We start from the raw sequence: 21,946 nt of genomic DNA, 5'->3' as shown, positions 1-21,946 counted from the left end.
AAGGCATTCATTTGTAAAGAAATACACAAACTGATGCCATTAAAATTGATAAACAGAGTAAATATTTAGCTGAAACAGAGAATTCATCCATCCATCCATCCATCCATCCATCCATCCATTTTCTATGCAGCTTGTCATTATTAGGGTGGCGACGGTGTGCTGACAGAGAATTCAACGTAATGAATTTGAAAACCTTCATAATGGCATCTTTGACAAAAGAACAGAAACCACTCATATAAATAGAAACTGTGTGGATCATGTAGACATGGCTTAGAGAAACGCCTGCTGGACTGACAACCAGGCTAAGGGCTATATCCTGACTCCGATTCCGATCTTACGTCATCATTAGTGGTGAGAACATATACATTTTAATTTAAATGGCTTTAATACTGTAAGTGTGTGAGGCATATTTGGGACTTAAACCTGGATTGTGTTGTGCCAAGATTTCTCGTTCAGAAAAAAACTGTCTGGTGGGCACTTGGCCATTGATGATAATAAATAAATGAATTGATCACGCAATAAATGAAAATGAACTCGACAATTTTGCCGGCCTCAATATATTGCCATGTGCATGCGTGTCTGTTTTCCACGTCTCCCGCTTTCAAACAGGCAGGAAGAGAGTTCAACCTGTGTATTGGTACAACACCTTGGCGCATTTGTGAGCCCTTTTGTCACTCATACAGTCTCCTTGTCTTGGTGGGTGGAGACGGGGCCGGTAGCATACACACAGAGTGCAGAAGAGTGTAACGAAGTAGAAATTAAATTAGCAGATACTGTATATATATTATATATATATACTGAAGATCTGTGAAGAGGATGTGTGTCAGCTCTTTTAGAGACAAAAGATCTAAAAGGCTCCAGGACCTGATGGTGCAGGGTTTCCGCTACATGCTACATTGTTGCGCAGCACCATGGTAAATTAAAAGCCACCACACCTTGGAAATGAGTTTCCTTTATTTCTTTTTTTAAAATGTGAAAACAATGTTAAGCAATATAATGTATAAATTGACATACATGCTATATCAGGGGTACCCATTATGGCGATCAAGAAGGTAGTGTTGGTCGCGTGTCAACTACATCATAACCATTACTTTGCAGATGTCATTTGACATCAGTCAGCTGACATTATGCCCCCTCCTGATTAGCATTTGTGCCTCTGTGGCAAAAAAAAAAAAAAAAAAAGTGGAGAACTGCTGTCCGCAGCCACATTACGATAAACTATCTGAGCGTTAAGATGCCTACAGTATATCTATAACAAAAATGATCCGTTCACATGTATATTTATATACATGCTCTGGCCATGCAGTAACAAGTATATTCATGATGATATGTAATACTTACAATATTTTGCCGTATTTTGGTCATTTTAAACATTGCCGGAATTTATGGGCGCATTGATTTCACATAGCCCATAGAGTGAAACTAACACCACTTCCGTCAACAACAGCAGCATAGATAGAGTGTGTCTGTTTGCTATTACTAATCATGGCAGACTTTGTGAGAGCCATCATCGCTGCTGCTGACTACTACTTTTGGACAATTGAGGACCCAGAGCCTTATCTTTTTGAGCCTCAATATATGGAGGATGAGCTACAGGTTATCGGGTAAGACGCCCCTCCCCAGTCCTCCCCAGAGAATAATGTGGCTGGGTGCGAGGCAGATCCAGCTAAAGTGAAACACGAAGGCATTCTCATAGCGTTATCATGTAGCACTAGTGCTAAATGTTTCATGGGCAAAATAGCAGTATAATGAAAACAGTGACTTACAATGTCCGCTCTCATTTCGATGCCGACTGATGGGATGGCTGTATCTTTCAGCACAAGACTTGTGCTCCCTGTTGAGCAGGTCAATTTAACATAGTCCTCAGGTAAAAAAATGCTAAGAGCAAACAAGCATCTTGCTGTGTCTTCATAGCGATGTCGTTGGGCCTAAGTTGAGATCCAGTATCCACTGCTTCAGACTGTCCCCATGTTTAGTTGGTAGTGTGTGGAATGCCAAAGTTGACCAAATATTGGGCTTATTGGCAAAACCTTCTACAATACATGTGCTGGCGTTAACTTTTCCAAACTCACAAGCAACACGGCAGCAGCTCCAGTAGGTAGTGTTGCCGCTCGGTAGTGGCCTGAGGCAATGTGAGTGAAGTTTAGACTAGCGAGGCGTTGTGTTACTACTCCAGAAAAATATAGTTCTTCATGTTAGCTGCTACAATATCTATATCACTGTAGCTTGGTTAATATACAGGTCAGTTATGTAAATTAAACATTGTTGCCGTTTTTTTAGGGCTTTATAGTCGAAATAGGTTTGTCCCGTTACATACATTGTAACCTTTTCTCTCTTTAGAGCGCACAGAAAAGGGAAAGACGTGGTCATTTTTCACATAACGATTGTGGATTAATGGCAAAATTACAAAAAAAGGGCAGTTTTCCTTTAAGTGTTTGTGTAATATGTACAGTGAGAGCTAATTTAGCCGGAGTCAAATTCCTTGTTCATGTAAGCATAGTTGGCCAATAAAGCTGATTCTGATTCTGATATATTTTTTTATATTTCTTCATTGTACTTTTTTTAAAAGTAATATTCAAATCTCATCTCGTCTTGTTTTCGCAGACTCATTCTTGTGTATCGTCTCGTGAACTGATTGTTAAGTAAGGGTGTGCCTTTTATTGCAAATGTTGATCAGAAATGCAAGGAGAACATCAACGTCAAGCTAGCAGGAGGGTTAGGAAAGTCCACAAATACTGGCGATGTACTGTACTTGTTTAAACGAGTAAATGCATTAGTAACTTATTTAGCACATAATAAGGTTAGTTCATGAGTGTAATTAGTTTCATCAGCCTTGATCTAAGGGCTTAGTAAATGTTGGAGAATGTTGTGTTTATGCTAATTTACGCATATTTTTAAATGGCTTCTTCAAATGCATTCTTGGTTTCATTGGTTTCAAAATGGTTTCAAAATGTGGTACATACTGTAAGTCACACAGTATAGTATTGTATTTTGTCTTATACCCTACTCAGAGTTCATATATAGTATATTTCTTACATGGCCTTGTTTCATTAAACTTGATGTTATTAGATCTCAGCTGGAGCTTTTCCAGAGAGAACCTGTCTCCTGGTGGATTTAGTTGGCATGCATAGTTTCAGCTTGAGGGTCTGCTGTCAGTCTAAGTTTACTACATCTGACTGCATCAAGCACAGATTGCAGTCCAATCCATAACGCAAATGAGTAGTGAGGAGTAAGCAACACACGATCCTTAGTGGACGGTCTGCTCAGGATGCAGGAAGAGGACACAGCAACTACAAGCATCATATCTGTAAAGCTTCAAATAGCCCTACCTGTGAGACTCGCAAAGTCCCATTTCAAGCACAATAACTCCCCTCTTTCCACATCATTACTGTTGCAGCAGCAGCCGTCAGACCACCGGGGCTTGTCAAGATATCACACAGCTGCACCTCTGACTTGAATAATTTTCATTTCACATAGAATGCCAAATGCAATTAAACAAGTACCCCGGGCTAATCATGTCAGTGAAGTTCAACCACATCAAATAAAATGTTAATACAAAAGACAAACTGAGATGATCTGCAAACAACATGTTTGTGGAAACCTGTGATAAACGTGACAAGGGAATGTGCAGTTTGACAGCTGCAGATAAGAATGCTGGGAAATTGCATACATCGTTTTAGTCATTCAGGAATTTCAGGCAAAATAAGAAATCCAGCAGAAATAGACATGCCTGCACTATAACTACATGGTGCTTTATATGGTCTCCTCTCTGAGCTACCACCTTATTGTGGTGGAGGAGTTTGCGTGTCCTGATGATCCCAGAAACTAAGTTGTCGGGGGCTTTTATGCACCTGGTAGGGTCACCCATAACAGCTCTTAGGTGAGGGACCAGACAATGAGTGAGAAAGAACATTGGACCTAGACCTAAACCTAGATTTCCCTCGCCTGGACACGGGTCACCGGGGTCGTCCGCTGGAGCCAGGGCTGGACGTGTGGTGGGGCACGATGGCGAGCGTCTGCATTGTTTTTTTTTCCCTACATTCAAAGCTGATTTCGAGCTTTTTAGCGCCAAAAGCTTTTAGCTTTTACCATACCATACCATTCACAGTGTCATGAAACAATAATAGGTAGACAACAACAGACAAGACACTACCAACAAATAATGCTGAATAATCAACAACTATGTGAACCCTAAACGTGTAACTTAGCAGCTATTTACAACGACAGTACAGCAAAGCACGCTGGGAAACGCTGGGGGGAAACAGGAGTTCTCCGACAAAACCCATGCACGGGGAGAACATGCAAACTTCACACAGAGATGCCCAAGCGGAGATTCGAAGTCTTCCCGATCTCCTGACTGTGTGGCCAACATGCTAACCACTCGGCCACATTGCGGCCACTATTAACCAATGTTGGGAAAGTAACTTAAAAAAGCACTACAGTAGTTGTAGTTACAATAATAATTATTATTGTAGTATTTATTGCATTGAAAATTGATACATGAAAACCCTTCAAATATCTGGCGTGTGCCCTTGAGAGCTTACCATATCAGCGCATAATGGAACAACCTGTTTGTGTTTTGGGTTGATATTCAGAGTTCCGATGTCCATGAATGCACCTTGCGTGTGATTGGTAGAGAATGACAAAGTGTTGTGTGGGTGTGGAGAGCACCGGGGGCTGTTGTGCAAGTCGGAGATGTTGGAACTGAAGACTGCTGTGTTAAGGACAGTGCTAAGGGCAGAACAAAGTTCAAAAAGAACGTCAGACTCTGTGTGACTCTGTCGGAAAGCTACAATAACAACATGCCACGTTTCACTGTCAGTAACAGTGTTGTACCGTTTGAAATAGCAATTAATTACATGACCTAGCATAATTGTTACTGGAAAACAATAACGGCGATAGTAACCCAGTTATTTTTAATGGTGTTACTCCCAACACGGCTATTAACCTCTTGTTAGTGATGATGATTGACTGAGGTTGTGAGTTTATGTTTAGCAACATAACAGGATTTTTTCAATAGCGCTCATTGGTTTGAGCAATACTCATAACAATAGAGAAGTCCAACAAAGTCAGTGAAGATCTAAGAAGCATAATTGTATATTTACACAAGTTGAGAAAGCTTTTGGAGCCATTTCTGAACAACTGCAGATTCCAAAAACATCATTTCAAACAATTGTACATAACTTTGTATTTGAATGTGTCACCCACTTTACCAAGATCTGGAAGAAGACCCAATCTGTCACCCTTACATGAAAATAAATTGCTTAGGATGTTTAGGAACAATTAAGGAACCAAGCCTGCCATGAACTGGAAAACTGTCGAAACGCCAGTGCCAGTGTGCAGCGTGATGCCATGGACTGACAGAATACCAACCAACAGTTGGTAGAGCCAGATTGGAAATTATTGTACCAGAAGTTTAAAATTATTGTATTTTGAGAAAAATGATCATACGTACCCGATTTGATCATCTACTACTGTCAAACATTTTGACAGACCGTATATACGGTAGTACAGTTTATACTGCAGTTTTAGCTTTAAATAAACTAGCAAACACTTGATGCAGGGGGCTACAGCTGTAGAGGTGAAGTACAACAAAACCTTCAAGCGTTTCAGCCTGAGCATTTTAGCTAGATGCTCACCGTGGTCTGTGCAGGTGAAAAACCATCAGGCGTAACACTGAAACGACAGCTGACTGTAATTAGGCAGCGGTAACTACAATCGCCCCTCGCCACTTCGAAGATTGTGGTTTCACTCTATCAAGGTTTTTCCAAAATATATTAAGTCATGCTGTTTTGTGCTTGAATATGCCTCTTATTAGTAATAAAATATATATACATGTGTAGGCAAATTCTATGTACCAAATGAGCATTTTCAAGCAAAAAAATGACTAAATGAACTAATATACATACCGGTATATAAGGCATTCAGAAGATGGATTCAAAGACGTTGGTGAAATGGAGTATTCTACACTGATCACTAGGAGTCAGTAATGTTCCTGTAATGTTCAGTGAGACACACATGGATAACAGGCTCTTATTGCAGGTTTGAATTATCTCACAACAGTCCCAATAATCCTTCATAAACTCAAGTATGCAAAAAGAATCATGTTTCCAAGACTGTTACCACTGTTCTGTTTTCTAAAAGATAAAATTATCAACCGATTTTTCTTTTTGAAGGTGCTTGCTAGGGCAGCTGAGATGTTTGTGTGAGAGCGCGCAGTGGGTGACGTGACGTGACGTATTTGGAAAGGCCGACAAGTTGAATGTCTGGACTTATCCTCCTCCAACCCTGTGTATGAACTACATTACCTAGCTATGATCTACTTGAAATTATATGATGACATAATGGCTTACATAATGACTAATTCCATCATTGATTTTCATGATACCAGGGTTTCAACTAACAACTATTTTCTTAGTAGATTAATCTGAAGCTTGTTATTTGGATTAATTGAGCAATCAGTTTCGGCCCAAGACGGACCAAATGAACATGAACCAAAAACAAACAGTGGTTTGGTCCACAGCATATCAGAAAAGAGGCAAAAGTCTCATTCACTGTTCTCCAAAGTCAAAGTTGATGTGTGTGAATATCTTGTTTTGCCTAAAATACAAAGACAATAGGTCTGCTTTCATGGATGACTAAGGAAATTTAAAATATATTTACATTTGAGAGGTGGAATTCAGATGATATTTCCATTTTTAAATAAAATAAGAATTGACTGCCAAAATAGTTTTCAATTAATTGGATAATTGATTATTCTTTGATTATTTTTTGCAGCTCCCATGATACACATCTATTTCCTGAGTCTGGAAAAAGTATGGAATTTTTAAACGTCAAATCTGTAGGAACCCTTTAATTGGGACAAAAAAAATGGATGTGACACACGAAACATTTGCTCAATCTTCATTAAGTGTTTATCCATTCCCAAGCAACTTTTATCACCCCATTCCCAGATGGATTTGTGAAATAATCTTTCACGAAACAAACCGCTGTGCCATGTCTATTTCCCTCCTGGCTTTAAAATATTCAGTGTGCTTAAGGACATCAGAAAGAGTTTGTTTGCATGTTCACAGATTAGTGCATTTCTTTACTAGCACCTTTGGGGGAACTGTGTGGGAAAACTGATAAACTAACAGATTGTGGTAAACTGGCGTAGGGGTGTCAGATGCTGCTATTTTGCTGTCTGCTCCTGATGCATGGATTTAATTAAACAGTTGAGGGGTGAAAAGCGTCACTTGAAATCCAACAAGGTTTCAAGGCGGAGGATGAAAAAGCTCTTCCAACCCCATGCTGTCAAATATTAGCCCCGGGTGAACATCTGCGATATTACAAGATCGTTCAAGGATTGCCTGGCTCAGTGAAACTGTAATAGCAGGGAACTAATCCTGAATTTGACTTCTTCTATGATTTCTACATCATCCCTGTTGATTTGGATTGCATTGAAAGGGAATTGACATTTTGCATTCAGTTATTATTATGACTGTCCTTCGACCTCAAATTTTTTTTCAAGGTTTTCATCGTTTACTTGCTGTTAATTGCATCTTTTCTCTGGTTGCCTTAATAGATCTTTTGCACGTCATACTTACGGATGAGCACTCAATTGTGCTTGCTTTGAACAAATGGTTATTGCGTTAATGTATTAAATGATCCAGAAGAATAACAAACGTTTTCCAGAATGTTTGCCACAATACTAGGATAACAAAGCTTAACAGTGCAAACTTTGGCCCAACAAGCAGCAACTGATGTTGACATGACTAATTGTAACCCAAAATAATGTCCAAATTAACATCCCGTTTTAAGGAGCTCAACACAAAACAGTTGTAGCAAAATAAAAAAAATAGATACTTGGTACACGCTTTCTTGTGGGTTTAGTGTTCACAGTAGTGAACAATACTGAGTAAAATTCAGGCTGGTATAGGTGATACCAATCCGATAGTGATACTGTGCAAATAAACCTAATGTGTGTGGTCAATTAAAATGAAAATTAAATTTCAAATCATAGCATAGAGAATACAAGACATCAGAGTCATTTATGTATTTATTTATACAGAGGACAAAATCATATAACATATGTATAAGTAAAATAATTAAAACATTAATATAAATGATTAGTTATTTAGAACTACTATAACAATTAAACCTTTTATCCACAATTCACACATGGTTTCATTTATGATCAAGCATCGTTTTATCAAACGGTGCAGTGTGCCACTGCACATTAAGTGTTTATCCATTCCCAAGCATACCCACCGCATACCATTCAGACAAGATCTCAATAAATGTGTTACTTTCCTCTGTTGCTGTTAATGAAAGACATTACCTCAAGTGACTGAAGTATCAAAATTATGGATATTTTGATTTGAGAAAATATTTTAGAGCATGAAGAGCTGGAATTGATATTTCGGTATCGATCCGCACAGCAATAGTTCACGGTGGCAGGTTTTGAGGTGTACAGTATTACAGTGGTGTGAGAAAGAGTATTTTCCTAAAGATCTTGGGGATCATCAAGATGTTTTCTGGCAAAATTGAGGTGAGCCTTAATGTTCTTTTCGTTCAGCAGTGGTTTTTGTCTTGGAACTCTGCCATGCAGGCCGTTTTTGCCCAGTGTCTTTCTTATGGTGGAGTCATGACTGACATTGACCTTAACTGAGGCAAGTGAAGTTCTGCAGTTCTTTGGATGTTGTTGTGCAAAACTGTTTCGCCGTTTGTAGTGTGGCTCTTACTGTGGTTTGCTGGAGTCCCATAGCTTTAGAAATGGCTTTAAAACCTTTTCCAGACTGTTAGATCTCAATCTCAGTTATCTTTTAACACGGGGGGGGCAATCATTTTTCACACAGGGCCATGTAGGTTTGGATTTTTTTTTCCTCCTTAATAATAAAAAGTTTTATTTCAAAAACTACATTTTGTGTTCAATTGTATCGTCATTGACTAATATTTAAATTTGCTTGATCACCTGAAACATTTAAGTTGAACAAACATGCAAAATGATAAGAAATCAGGAAGGGGGCAAATACTTTTTCACACCACTATACATGTCAAAACTGAAGCTCACAGCTCATACGTAAAGAAAAGCTCTTAAAATATGCCAGTACTGTTAAGAGAACCATGGCGGTTTTACAGTAGACACAGTATGGGACATGTGGGCAATTGCTCAGGGTGGCATTCTCTGGGGGGGGTTGCAAGGATAAAGGGAGAATAAAAAGATTGATATTTATTTGTGCTCTGCGCCCATACTGCTCACATGAAGTGGATAAAACCAAACCAATGAGAGACTATGACAGATTATCATCACAATTTAACACTTGTCAATTTAAACAAGGAATTGAGGACGCAGGGACACGTTTGAATCAGAATTAGCGCCATTGCAACATCGCAAACTCCTGGAGGCAGTGGCGTTTTCTGGCATGTGCATTATGTACGAGCGCACAATGCGGCATTGGAAAAAAAATAAATAAATTGTGCCGTGAAGTGCTTTTGTATCTTCTCAGTCGTGGTGGTTAAAACGGAGAGGCTCTCAAAAGGGTGAGCTGTCTCCTGGGATTTAACTGGTTTAGAGTGGCAAAGGCAAAGATGTGCGTGTTCAAGTTAAAGAACACGACAGTTTGTCTTCTATTTGGTGGATTTGTTAAGCTGTGGTCTTTATGCATTCACACACGGCATTTGGGAACAAGGACGAGGTGATAGAAGAAAGGGAAAAATATTCGTCTATCTGTGGCAGCGTCAGAGAAAGTTATACATAAGTTTCACTTTGTCACATAGCAACTACGGTGCATTCAAGGACAGTCAAATAAAGTGCAAAACCTTGACTTCGCTTGACAAAAAACATTATCAATGAAACAAATACATGCAACAGCTGTGGGCTTTCTAACAGTGGTACTGCATATGTTGATCTATGTGGAGAATTAGCGACATCGGAAGTGGGTGTCGCATTGGGCGCTATCGAACCTAGAACCGAACCACACACTGGTCTGCATGTACACGCAACAGCTCACCCACCCACACACACACACACACACACTCATAGAGACAGCACTTCTGACTCAATTTCTCTCATATACTGTATTTGTAATCTGCAGAGGTTCAATCAAAGCAGCTGGACTTCTTGTTGAAAATGAAGTTTTCAACTTTGAGCTCAAGTGAAAGAGTTCACTTGTAAGCTAATGTGCACTGCTGTGGTAATGCAACCAAACTAAATAGAAATAATTGTTTTGTTGTCAATAGAACAAGCAGGCAGGACTTTCAAGCTAAACTTTTTAAAACCATTCAGAAGACCCTTTTCTGCAGCTGAGTCATTCCAATTCAACATTTCACACACTTTCTAGCTACTCAGCCCCTGAATCGGTGGTCATTCGTGCATTCCTGTGTGGAGTTAGCATCTTCTCCTGGTACTTGCGTGGGACCTACAGTGCAACATGCTTGTTAAGTTAAATATAGACGTGAAACTGCTTTCTGTCTCTCCGTATCTGTCCTGATGGACTGGTGTACCCCACCTCTCAGCTGAGAAGATATAGCATACTTATGTTGTAAATATCATTAATTGCCTGATAGCAGACATTCTAGTCTAGTCTAGTCCCATAATACACTACGTTACTGATTAATGACATTTAAGCAGCATGCCTTGCAGCCTCCATTCTGCTCCTTCACTTCCCGTCTCACACTTACGCCATTGATTATCTTCTCCCATGGCCGGCAAGTGTCAACCAGGACTTCATTAGAAGCAGGAATGGAAAAGTGCAAGCATTGTAATTCATTTGGCCCTGCTAATGGCTGAGATGAGTTGCTTAAAGGGGAATGTAGCCCATAGTAGACATTTATGTGTGTTATTACTGTGCTCTAGGAGAGAATTAGAAGTCGAGGCTTGTATTTTCGACTCTGGTAGGCCATTCATTATCTGAGGAGATCTGCAGACTTCAGATCCCGCTTTTCAAAAGGTTAGTGCTTGAGTTAAGTGAAGTTGTAGAAGTTCACAAGTATTGACTGATCTGTCCTGAGGCATAGGAATACCATATGTGGATTGTCTACTAGAGTGTCTTCTCCCTTTTTGAAATGTACCGCAACACTTCCAGTGATTTAAACTCATATCCCAAGCCAGGGGAAATAAAGCAGGGTGCAGTCAAATGAAATGCCCTTGAAAAACTTGTGACTTTGACTGCAAATGGTCTTGGAGTCGGGGGAAGGTAATCTGGGCTGTGGCTCCCTTGGAGCAAGGATGTAATGAAAGTATTCACATGACACCAGGCCTTGCCAATAAGCGTGGACACCCAACAGGTGAGGAATGTGAGCATTTCTGCACCTTCAGAACCATATGGAGGCATCTGAGTGACTGCGAATCACTTACTTGAAAGACTGACTTTAAATCAAAGATTTAGTTCCACTTCATGCATGCAGTATGACACCCCAAACATCAAAATAGCACCTTGAGTGATGAATCAGTCATGTTAAAATCCTTTTAAAAACAAGGGGCATTGTTTTTTTATGCAGTGTAGAATACTGTGGTGATGTCATGTGTCTGCGGGAAGTCACAAAAGCAGATTATCACAGGTTTCTGGATGACTTTATCTGCTGTCTATTCTGTGTTCCTGATACAGAAATAAAGGCTAATGGATCTCCACTTTTTGCAGAAATAGAGTAATTTTCCCATCATTATTTACTTTCCTTTAATGTATGATGTATTGCATTGCATTTTTTCTCTGGGCTCTCTTGAATGAAAGTCTCCCAATCTTTGCTGGTCTGTATTATCTGTAACCATCAGGCAACCACACCCGCTATTTATCTCCACTATTTTGCCTCTTCTATATTTTTCACCGTAATACTTTCTCCCCCATCTATCACTTTCTTAACGCCACATCTCTGTGTCTCACCTCTCTTCTCCATATACATCTCATCTCGCATCCCTCTGCTTGTAGTCTTACCACCTGAATAATTGATGAACCATCTTGGACTCGTCTGGTGTAGTTAAAAGGCGACTGAAGTCCTGAGGACAGCGTCAATACGGAGCTAAAAGTAAAACTGTGGCTTGCTTGCCTGACTTTCACAGGAGTCACTCTTTACTAATGACCCACTTTAGGAGCATCTGTCTTTTGTCATTTGCACAGCTTCAGAGGACTACAGGCTTTTTCCAGTCTATTGGAATCTCATGTAACAGCTGCTTGTGCTCGATTCTTACATCAGTGAGAAAAATAGCTCGCATGCTGCCTACCGCGTGCTGGAGTCGTGATGTCAAGAAGCGGCTTTTAGCTCGGCTCTATTTAGAAACAACTGCTCTTTATGGTTGCAAGAAATTACAGTTTGCGTCTGCATCTTTTCATTCAGAATTCTCTTTCAACTCCATCTCTTTGAGCCTCGGGGCCAAATGATGTTTTTTAATGTTTTGCACGACAGCTAATTTTGTGCATTTTCAGTGAAATCCTGTAAATGTGGGTGACTGTCACTTGCTGGCATTGTTTGCAACTGAGTAGCTTAATTTAATACAGTCAGGGCCAGCAAGGCCTTCTCTGCTGGCCTAACCACTACCAGAAGCACTGACCTACATTTCAAACTTGAATTGTACTATTTGTTCCGTTAAAATATATTAATTTATTCCCAACAGTCTATTATCTTCATTTTTTACCGTGTTTCTTGGCTGCAGTGCTTCGGGTCGTGTTTGTGTATGTTTCAGCTACTATGTATGTGTTGCCACCAATGTAATCTGCCCACGGCCTTCAGAATCAAATTCCTGGACAAGGTCGCTGTCACATACACAGTAACAATGGGGACGTTTTTTTGTTGTTGTTTTTTGTTTTTTTAGCCAATCAGACTTATGATTTGCCTCAAAGCCAGGTTGCAGGGCCCCATTTCCTGATTGGTTGATCAGAGCAAAACTGTTTTGTACAATAAGTTAGGTCCACACTGGCTGACTGAGGAGAAATCTCTGGTAAGTAGATGTACAGTCATTCCTCGTTTATTGCGGTTCATTGGTTCTAGACCCAACCACGATAAGTGAATTCCTGCAATGTAGGATTCAATAATAATATGAATATTGAATATTTTCGTAGCTAAAGCATAGAAAACCTGTTTATTACTTTCCGAAAAGATGTTTAACATTATTAGAGCCCTGTAGGCATGAAATAACACAGCTATAGTCACCTTTACACTCCTATTTTTCTACATTAGACTAGGGGATGACTGCATGGACAGAAGAGATGGCTACGGCTAGCATAGCAATCTACCAAGCCAACCAATTACCATCTCTAATTACTTAAATTTACTTGAATTTAGGAAAGTGTTTCAAATGGAGTGGGGAAGAAAGACAAAGTAAAAAGCCAGAAACTTACCACTTCCACACAGAATGGGAGGAGAACCTTTTTTCACTCTGTCATGTCGGACATGCCATGGCTGACTCCATGCAGTATGACGGTAATGTAATGTAACGTCATGTCTCATCAATGTAACATTACTGACGTCTCGTGACAAGAATACTACATATAATTTGTCTTTGCATATTTTGGGACTACCGTAATAATAGGCCAGAGTGAACCACAAAACAGCTATCATTTATTTACTAATAATTTTTTGAAAAAACAAAATAGAGTGAGGGAGAGATATTGCAACCGCAATGTAGTGAGGGATGACTGTAATTTCCTTGATAAGTGTCATATTTTGGTCGTGTTATTAGATAAATATTGATTGTGAACTGCTTCAGATGATGTTCTAGTGTAGATGTTTGGAGTTGCCTGAACCTTTAATCATAGAGCCATTCTATTTATGCTCGTCACAATTTGCTGATTGCCATGTTTACAAGCACCAGTGTAAAACCAGGGGAAATTGGTCACTAACTCGAAGTTATTAGGAGTAATGTAAGTCAGGCGTATTGGTGACCATGTATTTAAACACCTGTATGCTCTATATCGTTGACTGTGGTTCAACATCCTGCTGTGGCACATATTTATTATCATTTTGATACTGGATTATTCCTTGCAAAGCAAATAATGAGATGTGGCATGTATTTAGCGTGTTACGATATCAGCTAGCCTGATGAAACACTTGAAACTCTACCAACTTTTTTTCAAGTTATTTTGGGCAGCCAGGTGCAAAGGGTTAAAGAAACATGGAACAAACCAGATACTGCTGTCTGTGGATGAAAGTCAGACTTGCACTCATCACATTTCTGCCTTATTGATTTTTGCCTGCTGCTTGTGGAGACGGGTAAACAGAAACAGCATAAGACGAGATACTTGATGTTCGTAAGACAGGTTAAAGCAGCATTAACTCACAGTACAGTCATTTGCAAAAGCGTGAAGAAGCGAAGGTCTGAAAATACTGGGGAAAATAGCATTTGGTAGCACCATAAACTTTCTGTCTTTTTGCTCCCTTTTTTTGTTCCATCAGCATAGATTATTCACATTTATGAATCGATTAATAATCGTCAATGTCCGCATCCCGATGTATCTAAGAATCGATTATTTTCCCCGCCCCGCTAACCAAGGTTCCACTGTATGTACTATATCAAGTCTTCTGCTGTGCACGTTAAGATTTTTCTCAGCCTGTTGTCAGGATTTTTAGGAGAGCATGTTATCACTTCTATGAAAGTAGGGGAAATATTATTGTAAATATAAATATATTAAACAATATAATATAATTTTCTATACAGCATACAATAATTAAATATAACACAATACAATACCATATATATATACAATAGAATACAATATTTTGCTATAACTTTATTTATTTTTTTTTTAAATATTACAATGCAATATGGTATTTAACTTTTTGTACAGTATACTACCAAACCTATTTGAAAACATGCTGCGATCCTCTATTAATTCTCTATTAATGCATCAGGATAGGACAGCTGGTAGCTGAGGTCAACAGCAGGGATGAGCAATCAAATTTTGGAATTGATCCAATGCTGATTAAATGCAGGGACAGTATCACCAATATTGGTACTTTTTACTTGGACATTTTTCAAGATCATTGACAGATTTTGTGATTTTTGTTTTCTCTAATGTGTCGATCATGATTCTAATCACGATAAAACACAAAGATTGGATGGTCATTATATGTACCGTAAACTCCGGTGTATAAGCCGCTACTTTTTTCTGAAACTTTGAACCCTGCAGCTTCTACAGCGGTGAGGCTAATTTATTGCTATCACCTTGACTTCAGAACTACTACTAATCGTCTACTAACGGTATTTTGTATCAACTACGACAAAATAAGACAATGTAAAAATATCAACAAAATAATACAATGATTTCCTGTTATTGCAACTATCTATCTATCTATCTATCTATCTATCTATCTATCTATCTATCTATCTATCTATCTATCTATCTATCTATCTATCTATCTATCTATCTATCTGTCTGTCTGTCTGTCTGTCTGTCTGTCTGTCTGTCTGTCTGTCTGTCTGTCAGAATACAATATCAACATTCTTAAAATATGAACATGACAACAAAACACATATATTTGTGAAAGTAAACTTAGAGAATAAGTTAAATATGTCATCACACTAGTATTGCTCCGATACTGATACTACCCTTGGTATTGATATTGTCGATATTTGGATTGATCCGCCCATGCAAGTCAAAACTTTTGTATATTTGTATCGTTTACATTTCAGAGCTCGGAGCCACCACCAATTTCACAATCTTCTTGAAACGTCCATTTATTATTTCTTCCAAAAACCTTCATCTTTTACTTTAATCGGTGTTCCCTTCTCACACTGTCAGTTTCACACTGTCATCTTTCTTTCTTATCACAACAGACAACAAAAGTGTGCATCACGAGAGAAAGGACTGCTATTGTTGAATAAAAAAAAAAAACTGCCTATATGTCTTCTTCAAAATATTGAAGTGTCACAAAATGACAAATTAAATGTTTTCTACTTATGAATCAAATTGATGTTGACTTCTTATATACAACAGGGGTGTATATTAGACAAGGTCCTTCAGTCATGAGAGAGACATGAGAGAGAGTCATGATAGATACCCCTGTAACATCTCCACATAGTCAGATGCCATGTGACGCCCCTGCACAACCTGAAGCTCCATTGTCCCATTGAAGGAAAAAGCACACCAGAGCATGATGGCGCCCCCTCCACTGTGCCGTGTGGAAAACCTCTCAGGTGAGATCTCCTTGTCATGCCAGTAACGTGCCATCAGGACCGTCAAGGTTACACTTTTTCTCATCAGAGAATAAAACTTTCACCTTTCAATGTCCCATGTTTGATGCAAATTCCAAACGGGCAATTTTGTGGTGTTTTTGAGACAAGGCCTTTGAAGATGCTTTTTCTTCTTACAACCCATCTCTCACAGATGCCGTCTGATGGTTTTTGGACTGCACTCTGCCCCAGAAACAATCTTCATTTGGGCCGAGGATTGTCTCGTATCTTGACAGACAGCCAATCTGGTCCTCTGGCTCAGGGCTGGTGACATTTTACATTTTCTTGGCTCTACCACTTGACTTTTTTGTTCCATAACCTTCAGGATCTTTGAAGAAGTTAAAAACGACTGCCTTACTCCGTCCAATCTCAGCAGCAATGGCATGCTGCGAGACATCATGACAGTGTGAATACCTGACAGAAAATTATATTGAATCCATATTTTTGCTCAGATTTTGACTTTTAAAGGCTGTGCTCGGGATGCACGGTGGCCTAGTGGTTAGCATGTTGGCTACACAGTCAGGAGATCGGGAAGATCTGGATTCGAATCTCCGTTGGGCATCTCTGTGTGTTGTTTGCATGTTCTCGAGTTTTCGTGCGTGGGTTTTCTCCGGATACTCCGGTTTCCTCCCACATTCCAAAAACATGCATGTTAGGTTTATTGGCGACTCTAAATTGTCCATAAGTGTGAATGTGAGTGTGAATGGTTGTTTGTCTATATGTGCCTTGCGATTGACTGGCGACCAGTCCAGGGTGCACCCCGCCTCTCGCCCAAAGTCAGCTGGGATAGGCTCCAGCATACCAGCGACCCTAATGAGGATAAGCGGAAAATGGATAAGAAAATGGATGGATGGAAGGCTGCGCTCTTAAACTTTGGATCAGCTGATGAACAGCCTATTTTGTGGTTGTTACTCAACATTTTTTGTCTCACTCCCATGTCTTCTTTTTGCATTTTGAAGCCCTATGAAAAATGTAAATTCCTGCAATTTTTCAGAAGGTCTTAAAATTTTGATCAGGACCGTATATGTATTTTATTTTTTGGTTACATATTATTCTACAGTGTGCTTGGGCTACACTTTGGACATTCCTGGGATACAGTAAGATGCTATGCTATTAACCAAAGCTCATGCTATTAAGTAAGAATGTGTGTCCTAACCACATAGTTTGATTCACTTAGTTGTGTGTCACTACTCATGTAGTAGTTCACTCACCTCTCTACGTTTTTTCTTTTCACTTTTGGCTTTTCCCTGTTAAGGGTCGTCACAGCGAGTCAATCGCATGAATGGTTTTAGCTTGTTTTTTACATCAGATGTCCTTCCTGATAGATCCCCGGCTGGGAATTTAATCCATGACAGGCCGAAGCATGTGCCATTACACCACTAGAGATGCTCACCTTGCTTGTTTGCTATGCTAATTGTGAGAATTGTCGTGAAGTGAATATAAGTTGAGAGTTTCACAGATGTTTAACAGACAGAAACATTTTTCTGTGAATATGTGTTGGAATGTCTTTTACCTTGACCTGGCAACGTTTCAGTTCTTTATTAGACCTCCTCCACATATTGGACTCATTCTTTGCATGGTTTGATGGCCATGAAAACGCTGCTATGAGCTTCACAATCACTACATCTGTATCTAATGTCCCACCCGTGAGAGATTTTAATGTGTTAGACAACATTCACCACCACATTCATTAAAATTAGAGAGATAAAGGAGGGACTATGCTTTATAAGAATTCTTCCAGTAGAGTTTTTTTTTGTAGAATCTGTAAAGGAGCAGCATCTGATAAACACACGTTTTATTTGTCACTCATCATTTTATCTCAAGTCCACAGTGTGGAAATTATTAACAGTGGCTCACCTCAGCTCTCTGTCATGATCAAATCACAGTGCCACCTAAATCATTGGCCAAGGGCACAGCTGGTTACTATGGTAACAGGAAAATCCAGCTGGGAAACATTTCTTCTCTGTGTTTGTACAGGTTTATGCTGCAATTTTTAATCGCAATTTGAATACTCTCATATGTAGCAAGCGGTCTTGTCATTCAGATTACTAATTGTTGTGAAAGAAGCATAATACCAAGCACTTCGGAGTACTTGACATGAAAGTCGTGCAGTTTTAACATCGTTAAGCATCTGTGGGAACATCGGCTAATTAAAAAAATATTCATACTATATGAATAAAGTTTTATATTCATTTCAGCAACACCCATACAAATGGATGCATGGATTTTGGTGTTATTTTTGGCAAATAAAATAAAAGATTAAAATAGACACACAAACACATTTCGCCCTTGGTCAGTTATGTAAAAACAGAACGATTTGATACAACAACAATACGATCCGACTCAATATGATTAAACGGCTACATTTGTTGATGTAGTCATTAATCTTACATTATAAAATAAAGAAGCCAATTCTATAAAAGTGGCATTCTTATAGTATTTTCAAATGTGTAAAAGAGCACATCATATCCCCAAGCGTGCAGTAAAGCACCGGGCAGCGGGAATCTTTAAAGACGCAATGATTAAACAAACACACACACACACACACACACAAAAGAGTAACTACATCAAATTTTAATTAAAGGGATATAAAGTTTGTAAATATGGGCCATTATCCTATTAAAAAAATAATATACCATTTGTCGACCCACTTTGTTAGACAGTCCTTGAACACACCATCTCCCGCGCTGCAAAGATAGACTACCGTAAATAGACTACTAAATTTAGAGGAAAAACAAATTTGTACATATATAAGCTGCACCGGTGTATAAGCCGCACATATCCAAGTAATAAAATGGAATACGGTATCACACTCACAACAAGCCTGTCAATCCATTGGAAACTACAGGAGGTCAGTATATATACCAGTAGAACTATATAACAGTCTGACTCACGACGTCATCTAATGAAGAACACCAAACTAATCACACAGCAACTTAACACTCAAAAGGTGTACCTCAGAAATATACAAACATGTACCAGTGCAAGTTTAAAATGAACAAAAGCAACATTTTAACGTTTTCCCATTATTCATTTCGTCAGAGCAAACATTTCATTACAGCTCGTCATTATCCGTGATCGTGATGAAGGAAAATGCTCATTGGGTAACTACTTGTATTCACTCTTCACGCTCTATGATTGGCCAGTCACACACAGCGACCACCCGCCCTAGACAGGCTCACTGTAGACAGAGAGAGGAGCCATGCCTTGTTTTGTTTCTTTCGCAGTGCATTTGACAAGACAGAGTTGAAAACGGCTCGCGTCGCGTTGGTCACTGCTTCCACTCTGGACGGCTTTTTTTTAAGGTTTTCCTCAGCTCAGCTGGTATCTAAAGTTACTTGGTAAACTTGCTTGGTTACGTATGCGGTGCATTTGAGAGATCTACAGTGAACAAGGCCATCACTGGATGTTTGCATGAATCACCACTTCACACAGATAATTAAAAAAATAATGAAATAATAAAGTCTTACAGATGACTTACACACATACACAGTACACATATGGCTGAATAATAAACAACAAATATAACAACTTCTGATCAATCCATGTCAATTGCAGACATAAAATAATATACCGATTTAAGCCTCACCCATTTCCGGTTAAACCACGCCCACTTCCGGTTTATGCCTCGCCCACTTCAAGTACAGATACAGATACAGACAGTGGTGTACTCGCTTATCCCTAATTTTTAGGTCTTTTTACCGATGTGTCCATTATTTGCACTTTTTTGCCATTCACAGGGGGTCTTGGGACGTAATCTTTGCAAATACCGTGGCTCTACTGCACAGCCTATTTATATACACGACATGTTGTTTTCATTTGAGTACAATATAAATTTTCTTGTCATCAAATTTTTGGATGAGTGAAGTAACAACATGTGCTCCTCTGTTTTTCGCAGATTGACCGCTATGCCCAGAGGGATTTGAAGAAGGGCCTCCAGCTTTTTGGCACTGAGGGCAACGTGGGTCTGACCAACGCCTGGATGATAGTTCAAACTGATGTAAGACATGATGACCAACAGTAGGGCTACATGCAGAAATAGAAATAGTGTTACCTCGGTTTTCATTATTAATCCATCCCAAAAGATCAGACAAAAAACGAAACGTACGAAAACCAAAGCAGTTTGAATAATTCCAGTTCCAGACACCAAAAAATATGAGCAAACTTACATTTTATAGAGAATAATTATAAGTTTACATGCAGAATACAATGCAAAATAATTATATATTATATATAAATATGAATAATTAGAAATGATGAGTGAAATGGGTAAATGAACATGGAACATCACTTTTGCTTTTATTGAAGACTTGAAGGTTTGCAAAGATGGCGAGGGGAGGGTAGAGAGAGGAGGGGATCCGCGCCGAAAACAGTTTCTCAACATCTTAGGTTGTTTGCGATCTCTGTTTCGTAAACACCTTTAACCCTTTCACAAATTATTTAAAATTATTGTTGCAATTGGCCACACGGACGCCATCTTCGTACTTTGCAATGACTTCTTTCTTGAATTCAACAGTGTTTCTCAACTTCTCTATTAAATTGCTGGCACTCGCACTCAATAAAAAATGCAGTGAGTCACCAACGCGTGGGGTGCTTTATTGGACACTCAAATCCGCGGAATGATACAGCGTAGGGCAAACAGATTAGTTTGTGTAACATTCCCATTTGACTTTGCCAAATGCATGCGCCTTCCAGGATACCGTAGCATTCTGTAAACCAGGGGTGCTCACACTTTTTTATCTTGCAAGCTACTTTCAAAATGACCAAAGAGCTACCTACTACTATAAATATAGAAAGTATATATATTTACTATATTTATTTTTTTAAATATGAGTATGTATTTATGTAGTTTATACATGTATATCAGGAGTGCACGCACTTTCTCAGCATGCAAGTACAAGTCAGTTGCTTCTACAGATGCACATCAAAAGTATCCTTACCGCCTCCATCACTGTTTGGTACGGTAACTGTACAACACGTGATAGGAAGGCACTCCAGCGGGAGATCAAGACCTCACAGAACATTGTTGGGGCAGCCCTCCCCTCACTGCAAGACATTTATAAAACTAGAGTCCTACGAAGAACAAACAACCTCATCAAGGACAGCACACATCCACAACACTCATTATTCACACTCCTACCGTCAGGCAGACGCTACAGGAGTTTGAAGTCCAGGACCACAAGATTGGCAAACAGCTTTTACCCACAGGCCATCAGGCTTCTCAACGAAGCACGCCGCACGCAACACACGCACACACTCATAACACTTTTATTTATTTATTTATTGGTATTAATGTATCTACTGTTCTTGTTGCTTAATTTATTGGTATTAATGTTTCTTATGTTCTTATTCATTTTCTTGTGTTTTCTTTCTTTTTTTTGGGAGAAGGACCAGAATAAGAATGTCATTGCATAGTATAACTACCTGTTTTACTGTGCATATGACATTAAAACTCTTGAATCTTGAAAATGATCTACCTCTTTCTATAAAACATATACAAAATGTAACCAGTAAACTCTGAAATTCTATTGTAAATTTTAATGATTAGTATTTCACGTTCACATTTTCAAAGTTTACGGGTAAACAAAGTAGTTGCTATCATAATTCACTTCAATATGGAAATTTAATTATACACAACTCAAATGGTTGTGTACATAACCTGAGTACTGGTAATATGTAAGTCAAATTAGCGATGTAACGTTCATTAGGGCACACAGTTCATGTATTACATCCAGTTAGCATTTGCTATCAAACATGACCCATATACAAGAATTTAAAATGATTATGCAAAAGACAATGCAG

At 39.0% G+C, this 21,946-nt stretch overlaps 1 protein-coding gene across 4 annotated transcripts in view; it reads left to right on the top strand.

The window, feature by feature from the left end:
• The window catches only part of tspan4a (tetraspanin 4a), a 219,993-nt gene that overhangs the window by 173,924 nt on the left and 24,123 nt on the right, over positions 1-21,946 (top strand). For all 4 annotated transcript variants that reach the window (XM_054771980.1, XM_054771981.1, XM_054771979.1 and 1 more), the window contains one exon: positions 20,043-20,144. In XM_054771980.1, coding sequence (XP_054627955.1) covers positions 20,043-20,144 — 102 coding nt within the window. The remainder of the gene's footprint in view (positions 1-20,042; positions 20,145-21,946) is intronic.

The sequence above is a fragment of the Dunckerocampus dactyliophorus genome, chromosome 3, assembly GCF_027744805.1.
Source record: "Dunckerocampus dactyliophorus isolate RoL2022-P2 chromosome 3, RoL_Ddac_1.1, whole genome shotgun sequence".
In the NCBI taxonomy this organism is placed as follows: Eukaryota; Metazoa; Chordata; class Actinopteri; order Syngnathiformes; family Syngnathidae; genus Dunckerocampus; species Dunckerocampus dactyliophorus.
Note: the sequence above shows the minus strand (reverse complement) of the source record. Positions and strands in the feature narration are given on the sequence as shown.